At 42.5% G+C, this 17,500-nt stretch overlaps 1 protein-coding gene and 1 long non-coding RNA gene across 2 annotated transcripts in view; both read left to right on the forward strand.

Annotated features, from left to right (window-relative positions):
- LOC145408490 (uncharacterized) overlaps positions 1-5,880 on the forward strand; it is a 92,347-nt gene extending 86,467 nt beyond the window's left edge. The window contains exon 3 of the long non-coding RNA XR_013898931.1: positions 5,700-5,880. This is a non-coding gene — a long non-coding RNA (uncharacterized LOC145408490). The remainder of the gene's footprint in view (positions 1-5,699) is intronic.
- Positions 5,881-7,651: 1,771 nt separating this feature from the next.
- Positions 7,652-17,500, forward strand: part of LOC145408494 (uncharacterized) — a 53,553-nt gene continuing 43,704 nt past the window's right edge. The window contains exon 1 of the mRNA XM_080279229.1: positions 7,652-7,828. Coding sequence (XP_080135355.1) covers positions 7,666-7,828 — 163 coding nt within the window. The 5' untranslated portion in view covers positions 7,652-7,665. The remainder of the gene's footprint in view (positions 7,829-17,500) is intronic.

A 17,500-nucleotide genomic window follows, 5' to 3' on the forward strand; every position in this document is an offset into this window, starting at 1 on the left:
CTTATTCTTCTCTCCCCTTGTCCTTCTCTCCCTCTCTCCTTCCTTCCCAACTCCAGAACTCCTTCCTCCTTCCCTTCCCGCCTAACACAATCATGAAATCTACACTCTTCCCCATCCCTAGTATTCTCTTCCTTTCAAAGCCAGACAATTCTATTCATATCAGAGCATCCTAGAATTCTCCCATACTCTGTTCACTTTAACTATACTCCTTTCACTCTTACGTGGCCCATAGTTTCGTCCCTCTGCAGCACATTTCACGTACCTCAATGGTAGAAACAGTTAGTGCTCTGTACCCTTTCTACTGCACTTCTTTGTGACTAGCAACACAGTCCTGTATTAATCCACTGCTACAACTCAGGATTCAAGATGGAAGGATGGAAATGTTTGGCCAAGTTAGAGTAAAAAGAGTGTAGATGCAAAACTGTCTTCTCATTCTTTAATTCTGAACTATTGCAATACATTAAAACTAAAATATATGTTACTCAGGAAGACGTGTTATGGAAATGAAGCAGGAAATAGGTTGCAAAAGGACGATAATCTCCGAAAAGTTAAAGTGAACAAACTACACGCATCACACGCCTTCACATGTCACCACTTCGGCGCTAGTACCCACCGTCTATACCGAATACAGCTGCCTCATTCAGGACTGGTGTGATGCTATTAGCGGGGGTGTTTTTATGGCATATCGGTGGGTCTTGGGGGGGGGGAATCAGTCATGTCTGATGTTACGAAATTCTATCAGACTCCCGGGAAATGATCTCAGGTCCTCTCAAACGGCAGGCCACTCCCCTTACCACTAGGCCACCACTCCCCTTGTTTGCAATGGGGAGGCGTAAAGCAGGAACCGGAAACGAGATACAAACATGGGTACAAAGTGAGAGAGAGAGAGAGAGAGAGAGAGAGAGAGAGACGAAGGAAAACAAGAGATGGGGATTAATGTGAATATAATGCAAAAACAGTGACACATATAAATGGACATAGAGATAGACAGACAGACAGATGTACAGACAGATAGACAGACAGACAGAAGACAGACTGACAGACACACAGACAGAAGACAGACTGACAGACACACAGATATACAGACAGACACAGACACACAGACAGCTGACAGACACAGACAGACACAAAGATAAACAGATAGATAGATACATACAGACAGATCGACATACATACACAGATAGATAAACCGAGAGACAAATAGATAAACGTAAATAAACACAAGAACAGCTGAGACAAGACACCGAAACGATGATGATGATGATGATGATGATGATGATGATGATGACGATGATGATGATGATGACTGTGGGAGTGGAAAGGTCTAAGATAAGTAACCAGACACCGGAAGGACGTGCGGATTTTTCAAGTCACTCCTTCAAGCATCCCTCATTTTCTGTGGAGTGATGTCAGGGATGTTTTGAGGGAGAGAGAGAGAGAGAGAGAGAGAGAGAGTCCACAAAGGCAGCACTCAGGGATCAGATCACAAGATTACTCTCAGAATACGACCACGACCACGACCCCTCCTACCACCACCCCCACGACCCCCCCTTCGTACCACACGGGTGCACACAGGTAGATACACACACAAGTACAGTACATACATACATACGCACATACATACAAAGATGCCTGAATCACATACATACACAATTACACAAACATATATAAACAGAAGGAAACGCATATATTAAAAAACACACAGGTACTGCACATACACACACACTCATACATACAAACACATACAGTATATAAACACACACACACACACACACACGTACTGTCTGGCCCAATTTAAAGCAATCAGGTGGTCTGTCACTCAGGTGCCTTGTTAAATGCTAGGTAGGTTGGTAGGTAGGTGGGAAGACAGATACCCGTAGGTAGATATTATATATAACTGAGAACATAGACAAGGAGTTTTAGAGAGAGAGAGAGGGCGAGAGAGAGAGACAGAGAGAAATAAACGGAGACAGTTTTACAGGTACAAGTAGAGACATTCAGTCAGATATAGTCAGATAAACACTCTTGTAGATGACAGTTATATATAGTGATATAGTTAGATATACACAAATTAATATACACTGATAGACACATTGCCAGATGGGTACAAATAGATAGATATATCGTAGATAAAGATAGATAGATAACAGACAGACATACAGATAGACAGATACATAGACAGACACAGACAGACAGACAGGCAGACCGAAACATACAGTAGAAACCCAGTTAGTTTGTGCAGTGTGTTTGTGCCAATATCGTGCAATCAAGTACGATGCCAGTCAGGGCGGAGTGACTAACCTTGTAATGCTCTCTGATCCCTTCCCTGAGGCCAAGTTATTCCATCAAGCTGCTCCGACTGGCCAGTGTGTTTATATGGAGATAGATAAATGGATAGATATGTAGATTGGTAGGAACATAGATACGAGTATTTAGGTAGGTAGGTAGGTAGGCAGGTAGGTAGGTAGGCAGGTAGGTAGGCAGGTAGGTAGGTGGGTAGGTAGTTAGGTTGGTTGGTTGGTTGGTTGGTTGATAGGTAGGTAGGTAGGTAGGTAGGTAGGTAAGTTGGTAGGTTGATAGGTAGGTAGGTAGGTTGGTTGGCTGGTTTGTTGGCAGGTAGGTAGGTAAGTAGGTAGGCAGGCAGGTAAGTAGGTCGTTAGGTTATAAACGAACACAGAACACAGTCACAGATAAGCTAAATGAAATAATTGCAGGTAGGTAGGAATGTATGTAGGTAGGAAAGTAAGCAGGTAGGAAGGCAGGTTGGTAAGTAGGTAAGTAGGTAAACAGAAGGATAGATAGGCAGACAAAGACTTAAACAAATAGATAAACAGGTGGACAGAAATTCAGACAGACAAACAAACAGATAGACAGATAGAAAGAGACAGACACAGACACACACATAGTCACTCAGTCAATTTCATAATATAAAAGGCTTTCCACACTAACTTTTCACAAATGAATTAAATGTGTACACAGCATTAAAAGCACTGTTGGCTCATTATTCTAAACATACAATATTCTGAGACCCGCGGTGGCTCAGTGGTAGCGTACTCGACTCCTGATGCGTGTCTCAGGTCAGGGGTTCAAGCCCAGACAACGGAAGACATTTAAGGTGGATCTTGGTATAGTAAGTTTGATCGTACCTGAGAGAGATTTGCGTCACTCTATCTGTTACAGGGCAGAATCAGATAATGCTAAGTGCGTTTATATTTCCCTAACATGTCTTCAGAGCTCTCAATCTCCAGTGACAGCTCAGCATGTGATACGGTCAGGTAGGGTAGCAGTTTTCTACTAGGTGAGAGAGAGAGAGAGAGAGAGAGAGAGAGAGAGAGAGAGAGATGAAGTGCTATGAAAATTAGACCAAACCAAAGAATATAATTTTTCTGTCACTGAACTATGTGAAAAAAAGATGCAAAAGAACCAAAAATCTAAGCCGAGGTAAGGTGAAGGAACTACAAGAACTAGGCTATAGTTTAGTTGACTTCATCTGACGGAACTAGGTCAACTGCACAAGTTGATCACTGTGCCACGGTTGCTGGAATTTCAGTGAGACGTATAGGCAGGAACGAATCTCCTTGGTTACTAGTCAAACCTCGAATCTGACTCCATCCCGCCATCAACTGAGCTAAAAGGGGGTTACGAATTTTTGCCATATTCGAGTAAACGGAAGAGTAACGGGCTCATTTGAGAGAGAGAGAGAGAGAGAGAGAGAGAGAGAGAGAGAGAGAGAGAACAAAGAGCTATAGTTATCCTATTCTCGTAGTCATCCATCCTCCCTCTGGGGCATAGGGAGGGGACTAAGGGACGTTTCGGCAGTTCCACCGCCTAGTTATATCAGTGCCACCACATGAAGGCGTCCCTCTACAACTCTACTAGAATAAAACACAAGATCTACCTGGTACTATGAGAAAGTTAACACCACATATATCTATGCTCTGTTCACTTCAACTTGACGCTCTCCGTCTTGAATGCTGAACGGCAGTAAGAGATTAACTGTGGGATATGGTACTCTGGGTATAAGCTTCACAGCCTGCTCCCGAGGCCCAGTAGTCCTACACACACCATACACCTCTACATGTCACCACTTCGGCGCTAACACCCACCGTCCATACTGAATACATGCTAGGGCTGCCTCATACAGGACTGGTGTACTGGTATCAGCGGGGGTATTTTTACAACATGTCGACGGGTCTTCTGGTAGACCGGTAAAGTCTGCTTTGTATGAAATTCAAATCCGTAAACTGTTCCCTGCCCCAGCGGGGATTTGAACCTGGGTCCGGTAGGAGCGCAGGCCACCTCTCTACCGATCGAGCCACTGCCTCCCCTAATAGTCACGAAGAAGCACTATGGAAAGGATGCTGAATCGTAACGCTGCCTTAATCTGCCACTGAGCTACGTGAAATAAAGCTGCAAAAGGACGAAAATCTCTGCTCTTCAACACAACAACTCTATCCATAAAACAATATAAACCTCTATTAAATATGCAGCCACATCGTTTTAAAATTAATCTGAATACTTATGCGATTTTACTGGAGTTAATGTAATGGTAAAGAGTCATTAATCTCCACATTTTACCTTTGTGATAACTTCCACAACACGGTACTTCAATATCGCAGCTTCATGGCGACCCGCTGCACTACTGTTTAACTGGTGTGATAGGCAGATAGATAGGTTGATAGATAGATGGATGGAGACAGATAGATAGATAGACAGATAGATACACAGACCGAAATGGTTAAGTACTGTACAGGCGGATAGATAGACACAGACAGATAAATAGATAGATGGATAGATGGACTGATAGACGGCTTGACAGAAAGAGTTAAATACAGACGGATAGACACAGATATATAGAGAGATAGACAGAGTCAGATACAGATATACATTAGTACATAATAGAAACACACACACACACACACACACACACACACACACACACACACACACACACACACACACACACACACACACACACACACACACACACACACACACACACACACACACACAGAACCGAAATCTGAAACATCTGAAATTTTGATTAACCCGTAAAATCTCAAAAAAATAAATAAATAAATAAATATATAAATAATAATCCCGCAAAGATTATCCAGGTTTTTAAACAGACAAGCGCAGATGTCGCCTGGCCGTGACGTGTAGCCCAATAAATATGCATTAGTGAGTGTTTTATTTACGGCGCACGGAAATAAAATGTTCAATATATTTATCTATCTACAGCCCGACGCCCTAATCTCGCAAAGGGTGGCCGCAGACAATACGCCTCCAAGTCGCCCTGTCACCCATCATTTGACTGCCCTCCCCCCAACTCACTCCCCCCTCCCTCATATAATAATAATAATAATAATAATAATGTCGATCATATTAATTTACTTATTTCATGATGAAGGTATTTTGTCAATCATGCCCAATTTAAAATTAAGAAGATACTATGACCAATACTATTACTACCACCTTCTACTACTACTACTACTACTACTATTATTATTACTGTATTATTATTATTATTATTATTATTATTATTATTATTATTATATTAATATTATTATTATTACTACTACCATTACTACTACTACTACGACTACCGTACAACAACTAGTACAACTACTACTAATCATCATCATCATCATCATCATTATCATAACAATAATAATAAGTTTTTTTTTTCCTTTTTTCAGGTCACCGAGTCCTTCTGGGAACACGTGCATCAGGACTTGACAAAACCAAGAGAAAGAATACTCCGGAAGAGACTGATAGACGAGTATAAGGAGTATAGGGTAGAAAGATAAGGCACCATTATACACAAGCCTAGTATCAGTCACAGGTATATCCACATCACCTCCATAAAAAAAGGGGCAAAAAAAAAGTATAAGTGGTATCAGGTCAAGAAAATATCCACCATCACTTATACTTCATTAACTTATACTCCTTATCAACTCCAAAACCTGAGGGATATTAGGAGTATGAGGTAACAGATACGCCAGCATCTCCTATATCTGTATCTGGTATAAGGTATATCCACATTACCTCTGCTAGTGGGGGAATATAAGCAGGAGAAGTGTAAGGAGTATAAGAGGACGGAAAGAATAAGGGAACATTTCTGAAACCTATACCACAAACTGGGAAGTATAATAAACATAAGACTTAGTACAAAAAAATCATGAAATTATTAGGATACAAATAAAAGATATAGAAAATTAAACTGTGAAGAGGATAAATAGTACAAAACTGAAATAATAATAATAATAATAATAATAATGTGGACAGTTCAAAAATACATCACTTCAAGATCCCATGATGCCTGAAACTCCAAAATCGTCAAAATTTTGGAAGGCAGTGCATGGAGTGAAAGGAAGAGGGGAAATGAAGGGAAATGTCCGTGTGTGACTCTACTGACTCGGTTCTTCAGCCTTCCTTGAGTCCTGTGAGAGCTTTGAGTCATGCAGTCTTAATCTGAGTCATGCAGGGAGTCATGAAACAAGAGGAAGGTGTGACTTGTGAGTGGTGGTGAGGAGGAGGTCAGGTGAGAGGGAGAAGGAGGACGATAAGAGGAGGAAGAAGGGGAGGAGAAGCAAGGAAAAAAGGAGTGGAGGAGGAAGAGAGAGAAAGGAAAAAGAGAAGAAAGGAGACGGTACAAAAAGATGAGGAGAGAAAAGGAGTAGAGGAAGAAAGGGGAGAGGAAAAGTGAGGAAAGTGAAAAAGGAGAGAGTAAGTGAGAGGAGGAGAAACAGGAAAATACACAAGAGAAAGAAAAGAGAAGAGAGAGTAAAGGAGAAAAAAAAAAAAGAGAAATCAGTGAGAAAGGAGAAAAACGGTAGAGATAAGGCGAACAGAAAAAAAAGTGAAGAAAGGAGAAAAAAAGAGCTGAAACAGAGAAAAAATAAAAATCTGTGCTAGTGGTGGTGATAGCGGTGAAGCAAGAAGAAAAGAGCTGTGGTGGGGAACTGACAAGACGAGGAAAAAAAAAAAGGTAAAAAAAAAAAAAAAACTGATTGGGACAGACAGGTAAACAGAGTAAAGACGAAGGAAAAAAAATCAGAAAATAAATAACTGTGAATCTATACTGAACAAAACGTAAAGAAAAATTACAGAAAAGATTTAAAGAGTGAGAAAAAAGAGAAAAAAAATAAAGGAAGAAGACAGTGGAAGTGATCTGGCTCATGGAAGAAAAAAACTAAGAGAGGAAATATTAAGAAAGTAAAAGAGAGGAGATCAGAGGAACTCAAAAGCCAAGAAGAAAATTGTAATAAGAAAACAGTAAAGAGAAAACAGACTAAAGAAAAAGAAAGATAAAGTTGTAAGACCAGAGGACAGAAGAAGGTAAAGAGAGTGGCTGAGATTACAGAAGAAGAATTGTAACATGTGAAATGAAAATACTGAAGAGGTGAGAGGCAGGTAACACGTGAAACAGAAATGGTAGTGATATAGCAAGAGAAAGTACCATAAGGAAATAAAGAAAGACTCATTATAAGAGACAAGGTAAATCAGCAGGAGATATAAAGACAAGGCGAAAAATAATCACAATAACAATACAAGAAAAAGGGGAATCACAAAAACATCGAATTATACTGAAAATCCTGACGTCAACAGAACAAAAAAGAAACAGGGCAAATCAGAGGGCAGCAAGACGCAGTGGGCACCAAAATGGCGTCCCCGTTAACAGTGGTAAAGGGGCTTCTGTTGCTCCTGGCCACAACAACAGCAGCAACAGCAGCGTGGGGCCAGATAGTCTGCTACAACGGAGGGTACTGTATTGACGACCGATGCATATGTCCACCGGGATTCTACGGCACTTACTGTCAGTATGGTGAGTAAATCTATCTACTGTATTCATCTATCTATCTATCTGTTGATCTATCTATCGTGTTACAAACGGGGGGGGGGTCTGTCCAGGTATCTCTCTCAATCTATCTACCAATCAGTCAGCCAATCAATCAATTAAACAGTCAGTCTGTCTGTGTGTCTATCTACCAATCTATCTATCTATATCTACTACTGTTTGATCTATCTTCCGGGGTTAACGGTACAAGGTCAGAGTGGTGAGTAAAGGCATCTTCGTCTATCTGTCTTTCTATCTATCTATCTATCAATCAGTCAGTTTATCTATAGCGAGTCTGACAGTGTTCATACCTATTAATGTATCTATTTCTCTCTCTCTCTCTCTCTCTCTCTCTTTCGATATCGGTCAATTAGCCTTACTCACACCTGCAAAAAAAAGAAAGAACCCTAGACTTACACCCATCAAACTTGTCCCTCAAAAATCAATATATACAAGAACAGAAAAAAGTCATATATTTTTACCAATGCACACCTGGGTATGGATAATATTTTTTTTTGCAGCACTTCAAGGTAAAAGAAAATAAATAAATAAATAAATAAAAAAAGCATCCTCTTTCACAGTGGCTTAGTCGATAAATTCAAGGCATAAGTAGGACTTCAATAGGCTTATCCTTCTCACTCCCTCCCTCCCTCCACCTGAACACACACACACACACACACACACACACACACACACACACACACACACACACACACACATTCTCACTTCACTGCTCACTTATTATTATTATTATTATTATTATTATTATTATTATTGTAATTATTTTCATTCCTGCCAAACCTTCCGCCTGCATAAGATTCCTTTAAGCTGAATACAATTGTTTACTGGTAGTGTCATCATTTTTTTTTTTTCCAGTCAAAATCTTAATTTTTTTTTTTCTTTACTTTATGGGGTATCTATCAGCTGAATACAATGCTAACCGGAATAAAATACCCAGTTCGCATATTGCAGCCATCCACCATCCAGTCGTCCTCTGGGTGTGGGTGAGTATGGGTGACCAGTTTCATTCGCCCCTGAGTAGCATTATGTGAACAATAAACCCCAACCACCCCTCAGGTACAAAAACCCTACGGACCCTACCAAGCTGGAGCGTCGTAATCCACTAGAATATCAGGCGTTACTTGGCTACACGGCTTTACCACCCAACGTAGTAAATAGTTTCTTGCGTTACGAGAAACCATGTGACTTGTCGATCAGTGTAATATCATCTGGAGGCAACGCTACTCTGACTTTCATCGTCCACCTCACCTACAGTATAATTCATCGCTTTTACTGGGCGTCTCACTCTCGGTATAGACTTAACAAATCCGCTCCCTTAACTCCGGCAGTCCTCCAACGTCGCACACACCTTCACATATCACCATTTCGGAACTAATACTCACCGTCCGTACTGAATACATGTCAGAGCTGTCTCATTCAGAACGGGTGTAAATATATAATTTATTTATTTTTTATTTTTTCTAATCTGAGGCCCGTATTAAAATTTACGTGGCATACGAGACTCCACAGAACCTACTTCTTAACGAAAAAAATAAAAAAACATATAGTACACCACGACATTTTCTTGCATACAATTTACATCTTTTTAAAATCAACATAAATTTGCAACCATAACCTACAGGAGAATATTGAGGTGTGACATGCAGAATAAGTTGCTATGGAAAAGGTATTACGAAATCTCCAAACCTACTTACAGGCCCTGGAGTGAAAGGGGTCGGGAATGTTGGTCAGGTTATAAAAGGAAAGAAAAAAAAACTGCCCTATCCCTCTGATCCCACGCGAGGCCCCGTGTTATGGCAGTGGTGTGGTGATGACAGTGACATGAGGTCAGGGTGGGGGTGGAGAAACAAAGCCTCCCTTTTACTCCACCACTGCAGTGCCACGCATCACACACACACACACACACACACACACACACACACACACACACACACACACACACACACACACACACAACAATAATAATAATAATAATAATAACAATAAACTCTGACCTTATTCTTGACCTTAAACTTCGATCGATCGGCACTAAAATCAAATCACTTCTTCCTATCCCCACAAACGATAACGCCGTGACCTGAACTTTGACCCTGTCCCGTGATCTTGACCTTTGGGCGACCTGGACCAACACTGAATTACATCTTCCAAGGAGCGCGCAAAATATTAAGCCATGAGCAAATATTCACCCACACTTCTCTGTCAGCTGCGGCAATGGAAGATATCACGTGAATTATTTTTAGGTGAGCGATCTGAAGCACACAAGAGAGTATGAGAAGGAACGATACTGCCTGTCGTTTGAGAAGGAAGGAGAATTAAGGAGACAGGGCACAATGCTGGTAGATAATTACCCACGAGCTTTAGGCATATATATCCTGTAAACAAACGTACTACTGTGGCAATTAATTTTATATACACTAAAAAGGGACTCGATCAGAACAGGTATGCCTTGTGCGTCGCCAATTACGTTCTCTGAGTGAAGGGAATAAATGTTTGTCGCCAACTGTACACAGACACTTGCAAACTCCACTCTCTCTGACAAACCCCAGACCCCCTCCTTCCTATCAGCACCTGCCTTCTCTAGAGTGACATGACAACTTGTAACTCGCACCTCTCTTCACCTTTCTTCCTATCTCCTTCCCTTTCTCCACCCTTCTCCCTACTTCCTATCTCTCCCCCCCCCTTCTTCCTCGCCCCTTCCTCTCCCCACTTCCTTCTCCCTCGCCCCACTTCTTATCTCCTCCCTTTCTCCCTCGCTCCTCTCTTTCCTCACTTCCTATCTCTCTTTCTCCCCCATTCTCTCTCGTTCCTCCCTCTCCTTACTTCCTATCCCCTCCCTTTATCCACCTTTCCTTCTCCCTCCTCCCTTTCCCCACACTTCTCCCTATCTCCTCATCCTTAGTTCCGGTCCTCCAACCCTTCCATCTTTTACCTCCCTATCTCCTTTACTCCCAGTCTTCCCTATTTCTTATCATCCTTCTTCAATCCACCCGTCTCCCCATCTTTTCCTTCTTACTTCCAAGCCTCCCTTTTCTCCACCCTTCTTTCTACAAAGGAAAACAAGCAGCAACAGTACGATCGGTCCTTTCGAGGCTGTTAGTTAGAGGGGAGGTCATAACTAAGGCATCTATATTCAAAGACGAGGATAGCAAAGCAGGAAGGCTCCAATCCATCTCCTCATCTTTTTATCTTCCCTGCCTCTCATACAACTTCACCCCTACCTCCGCTGCCTCTCACTCCCCTACCTGTGCCTCTCGCCCCCTCCATGCACCCCCCCACTTCTGCACCCCTCTCCCCCTTGGCCACTCGACATAAGTGCCTGTATTCTCGTCGCCTTATGAGGTATTTCTAGCACCTTTTCCTTAGCGATTTATTCTGCATTTCTCGTCGCCTTATGAGGTATTTCTGGCACCTTTTCCTTAGCGATTTATTCTGCATTTTACACCTTAGCACTAGTTTCTATGTTGTTTATATCTTTTTAATACCAACATAGGTGCTGGAGACGGACGCCTTCATGTGGTGGCACTGATGTAACAAGGTGGTGGAGCTGCCCAGTTATACAAACACCCCTCAACTCCCTGCCTATCCCTCGAATGGTGGACAGTAGTCTGCAGGAGAGGGACAACTTCAGCCTGCAGTCCACCGGGTTTGCATTCACATGAGCCTGGGATTGCAACTACTACTATACTATTCCTACTACCAATATATACTGCAAACCCGTATATAACACAAAAATATATTAAAGCGACAGATGCAGAACTAAACCGGTAAGGAAAAGGTGCTGAGAGGCCTCCTTGACCGACGGGGAAAAAAAAAACAAAAAAAACAAGGAGACTAGGGTGGAGGGAAGGGGGAGGTGGATCAGATGGGGTGAAGAGGGTGGAGGAAAGCGGGCTGAAGGGAGGATGATGGTGGAGGGATCGGGGTGGAGGGGAGTAGATGAAGGGTGGGAAGTGAAGAATAGGGGGTGGAAGAAAGGAAGGGGGGAAGAAATATGGAGATAAAATATGGAGAGGTGAAGGATATGGGGATGTGGAGGGGGGAAGTAGAGGGGGAGGGGGAGGCGGAGAATGGGGAGACTGAGACGGGACACGGGGAGGGAAGAGGTGAAGAAGTGAGGAGATAGAGGAGAGGTGTGTGAAAGGTGTAGGTGTTGATCCTGGGTGTAGGGGGGTAGGTGTAGATCCTGGGTGTAGAGGGGTAAGGGTGTAGAGGTGTATCCTGGGGTGTAGGAAGGGAGGGAGTGGGCACAAATTCCTGTATATCACGCTAGGGACAGCCTGCCGAGTGGAGCACGCCCTGGCACTGTACTTGTGGTGGCGGAAACACATGACATACCCCTTTAGCACAAGGACCTAGGTGTGTGTGTGTGTGTGTGTGTGTGTGTGTGTGTGTGTGTGTGTGTGTGTGTGTGTGTGTGTGTGTCGCATTGAAGATGGTACCCCTTCAATTCGATTACGTCTTTTCCTGTTCTATTCCTGCCATTGCAACCCAGTACGACTCAGCTCAGCAAAGACTTCTCGTATTTAGAAGACAGTCCAGCCCCTCATGAGTATAATCGTGTACATATAAGAAAATAAGACAGAGAGAAATACAATACACGTCATCGTACTGAAGAGGTTAATATCTAACTCACAAGGATCGAAAAAATCTCTCTAATCAATAAAAAAAAATCGTCTATAGGAAGCAAAAATACGTCATGGGGGTGAACGGGTTACGCTCCCTAGCACCTCTTCCTAAGCGATTTATTTTTGGATATGATTAGTTATTATTCTTTTGTACCCTATTTATGCAGAGTATGATGATGTTTGAATGATTTATATAACACAAAATAGGGCAGTTATGTGTAATAAGCAAAATAAAGCGCCTAGGAAAAGGTGTTAGGGAGCTTCCTTACGCGACCAGAATAAGGGCCTTCGAGTACTAAGGGCGGTATTCTTGTCTGGTTAGGGACGTTATTAACACCTCTTCGTTACCGATTTATTCTGGTTTTGCTTCGTTACTATACTCCCGTGTGTTCTTCATGCAATCTATGTCGACATTAAAAAGATATAAGAAGCAAAATAAGAGGATATTAGTAAGAAGTTTGGAAAATAAATCGCTGAGGAAGAGGTGTTAGGGAGTCTCCTTTGAATTTCCCAGGTAGAATAAGACCTACCTGAATTAAACGTCTGAAGGTAATGAAGGGGGTTAATCATCCACCAGGGTTTCTCTTAACTGAAATAAAATAGCTTGACGTTAGGACTGAAGCCTACACAAAACGCTAACTAAAATTACTTGGTGTTATAATAAAAAGCAAAATCAATAAATACAAAATATAAACAATATAATAAACATAAACAAAATACACTACACTATACTACAATACAATAAATACACATCACACTACACAAGAATACATACAAAAAAAATTCAATAAACACAATAAATGCAAAATAAATACACTACAATAAATACATCAACACTTTTTTTTTTTTTTGCCTATCGACCAATGGGACCGAAGCCCCTGGTCATTAAGGCAAATATATATGTATATACATGGCGCCAGTCCCCTTCAACAGGAGGGAATCTAAAGTAAATACGTTAGTGACTGAATACTTAAGGGCAAACTCTCTGTCTCTGTCTCTCTGTCTGTCTGTCTGTCTGTCTCTCTCTCTCTCTCTCTCTCTCTCTCTCTCTCTCTCTCATTCCTGCTTCTTCCTTATGATTTTTTACAACTTAAGAAAGGCCTCTACATTTGAAACAGTTACCCAAAATTATTATTCCAAAACTCTTGCCCTAGGTGACTAAAATCATTGGTATTCCTGTTTTACCCTAACCTGGCCTAAAAACTGCCATCCCTCCATCTTGGCTACTGAGTTATAACAAGAGACGAACGCTAGAATAGGGTGCTTGTCACGAAGAAGTGCTGTGGAAAGACGGAGAGCCACTCAGTCGTCTTTTGCAGATGAGATGAGCGCTAGAATATGATGCTAGTCACAAAGAAGAGCTGTGGAAAGGATGGGGAGTCACAGTATTGTCTTTATCTGCCACTGAGCTACGTAAAACAAGCTGCAAAAGGATAAAAATCTGGGCCAAGTTAAGGTAAAACGACTATAGTAAGAATAATGAAAGAGAAAGAACGTAATCCGCGTGAGGGTCGATGAGATACCTGACTATACTCCTCTCACTTTAATCTGGCCCTAACTTTTCATCCTTTTGCAGATCATTTCACGTAGATCTGAGGCGGAAAGACAATACTACTACTCTACATCCTTTCCACAGCACTTCTTCGTGACTAGCATTGTATTCTAGTGCTAATCAATTCTTACAACTCAGCACTGAAGATGAAGAGATGCCAATTTTAGGCCAAGTTAGAGTAAAAGGAATATAGTGTGATTTCCCCAAGCTGAATAAAACAGTCTTGTGTCATTAAATCATCTAAATTTTTAACAGATCTTCCTAAGCGATTTATTATGCTTATTATTATTCCTTGCCGTCCTCTTCTGTGTTACTTAAGTCATTCGAATATCACCACTTGCATAAATAACGTACAAAACTATATCAGCCACCCATATCCAAAAATAAATCGCTATAGGGAGGAGGTGTTACGGAGCTTCCTTAACCGACCAGAGAGAGAGAGAGAGAGAGAGAGAGAGAGAGAGAGAGAGAGAGAGAGAGAGAGAGAGGTATGGTGTGTGTCAGAGGGTAATGTTCACTTCCATATCAAGCACACACAACCACTGCTTTCATCACACATATGTAGGTAATTTGGCATGTACGGGGCAGTTCAAAGAAGTGAGGAGGAGGAGGAGGAGGAGGAGGAGGACGAGGACGAGGAGGAGGACGAGGAGCAGAAAAGAAGAAAAACCTGAGATGTAAAGTGAAGCTGAGGGTACGACCGCTATCCATGAGAGAGAGAGAGAGAGAGAGAGAGAGAGAGAGACAGACAGACAGACAGACAGAGACAGAGAGAAAGGATGTATTTTTTAATTGATTTATTGCCATCTTCCGACGATTTCTTTCAGCTTTATGAGACGCCTTTTCTAAAACTCTGTGTGTGTGTGTGTGTGTGTGTGTGTGTGTGTGTGTTGAGGGTGGTAGGAATGTAAACGAGAGCGAGGGAAGTACGGCTCAGGTGGGTGGTACTTGACTTCAACTTTTTGGGAGGTATGTGGGCCGGTTGGTACAGCTGGGCACAAAAGTTAGTCTAAAATATCAACCACGTAACCTCTCACTTGGTATGTTTCTCTGCCCTAATATTTCACCTCTTCAATTACTCTCTTTTCCTGGCTAATATTCTGAAGCTGAGAGAGGCTTAGTATGTTTCTCTGTCCTAATATTTCACCTCGTCTGTTACTCTCTTTTGCTGGCTAATATTCTGAAGCTGAGAGAGGCTTGGTATGTTTCTTTGCCCTATTATTTCATCTCGTAGACTTTTCTCTTTTGCTGGCTAATATACCTAAGCTGAGAGAGGCTTGCTATGTTTCTCTGCCCTAATATTTCTCGTCTTCTTCTACCCACTTTCTTCTGCTGGCTAATATTCCCAAACTGAGAGAGGTTTGATATATTTGTCTGCCCTAAACTTTCTCCTTGTCTGCTACTTACTTTCCCCTGCTGGCTACTACTCCTAAACTGAGAGAGGCTTGGTATGTTCCTCTGACCTAATATTTCACCTGGTCTATTTCTCTCTTATGCTGCCTAATATTCCTAAGCTGAGAGAGGCTTGGTTTCTCAGCCCTGTTATTTCACCTCGTCTACTTGTCATTTTCCCCTGTTGGTAAATAATCCTAAGCTGAGAGGGGACTGGTATGTATCTCTGCCCACAGATGATTCCCTCCGATATAATGCATCAGGAAGGAAAGGGAGAGATATGCCCCAAGTGTGAAGCAGACGCAATGGATAGAATAGACGAACTTCTGACTCCGACTGTAGCACTTGAGACCTGCGTGAAGGGTTCTAACTCATACATTCTTATCGCTGATGAATTTTAATCTTTGTGGACGGAGAGCAAGAAGGGATGGGGAGGAGGGAAAGGAGAGGCGAGAGAGGGGGGAGGAAGGTAAAAATGAGAGTGAGAGATGAACGGCAGGAGTGCAAGGAGAGATGGAGGAGAAAAGAGATATGTGGGAGTGTGGGGGTGTGGTGGGAGAGAGAGAGAAAGGAAAGGGAGGAGATAACTTGGTCCGGGAAGTTCATATCTGCTGAATTTCGTTTACCTTGGTGGAAAAAAAAAAAAATGCCATGCATACCAGCGTTGCCCAGAGCCACCCACCATGCCCCTCCCCCAAGGGACGCAGCCCTCGGGGGTCCCACCCTGCCTAAAACCTGTTTTGGACGGAGGTCTAACGCTGTGATATGTCGTGTTCCTGGATTTAAAAAAAAAAAAAAAAAAAAAAAAAGGATGGCCGTCCACCACTAGAGGAAGGGGGGGGGATCACATCCTGACTAAAACCTGGTCAGTGTGGGGTCTACCACTATGCTAAATGTCTATTTCCTAACATCCTCCCATAGAACGTGGAGCCCATCCTTTAAAAAAAAAAGGCACAGTAACTCAGAGCGAGTGCAAGAATGAGAAAGTAAGGGAGTAAGTGACACAGTTAGGGAAAAGCATTATATTTAGCCGCCTCGGGGGGTGCTGATTAAAAAAAAAGACAAGAAAAAGAAAAAGAAAGAAAGGAGAGGAAGGGGGATGGCGTAAAAATTGACAGTGAGATATGTAGGTCGGGCTGTACCACTTGAGGGTGGGGTGGAGGGGCCAGAACTCACATGCTGTTATCGTGGGTGAATAATTTAATCGTTCCGGGAAGGAGAGGAAAGAGGGAGGGAGTGAAAGGAGAGGAACGGGGAGAGGAGAAGGAAAGACACAAGAGACCTGACGACACGAAAAAGAAGAGATGGATGGAAAGGGAGGAAACAGGAGGGGGGAGATGAAATAATGTGGGTGAGGAAAGAGGAAAGAGGGAGTAAAAGGAGGGAAAATGGGAGAGGAAAAAGGAGAGACACAGGAGAACTGGAGATAGGAAGAAAAGATGGAAGGAAAGAGAGGAAAAAGGAGGGGAGGAAATAAAAGAATGTAGGAGGAAAGAGAAATGTCAAATGGAAGTGAGGTGGTTATGTAGGTCGGGCAGCAGTACTTGTGGGCGAGGTGGAAGGACTGGTGCTTATAGTTTATTACCCCTGGTGAATTTTAAGCTTTGTGGGAAGCAGATGATGGAGGAAGGGGGAGAAATGAAGGAGAGAGGGGGAGGAGAAATGAAGGAGAAATGGAGGTAATGGGAGGAGGAATGAAGGAGGGAAGGGGGGGAGAAATGAAGGAGGGAAAGGAGGGAGAAATGAAGGAGGGAAAAGGAGGAGAAATGATGGATGGAAAGGACGAAGAGAAGGAGAGAAGCTGAAGGAGAGACACATGAAAGAGACGAAGGGACTGAGGACACTAACTCATGTAGTCTAGACACAGGAGAAAATTGTAAGATACGTGAAAGGGAGAGGATGAGGGGATGGAGGAAGGAAAAGAGTGAGAAATGAGGGGAAATGAGACAGGAGGATGGGAAGATGGAAGGAAATATGAGAGAAGAGACAGGGGAGATGGAGGAGAGGCAGGAGGGATGGAGGGGAGTTGGGGGTAAGGTGGAGGAGAAGAAGGAGGGATGAAGGGGAGTT

The sequence above is a fragment of the Coenobita brevimanus genome, chromosome 8, assembly GCF_032717465.1.
Source record: "Coenobita brevimanus isolate Jiangsu-jjx chromosome 8, ASM3271746v2, whole genome shotgun sequence".
In the NCBI taxonomy this organism is placed as follows: Eukaryota; Metazoa; Arthropoda; class Malacostraca; order Decapoda; family Coenobitidae; genus Coenobita; species Coenobita brevimanus.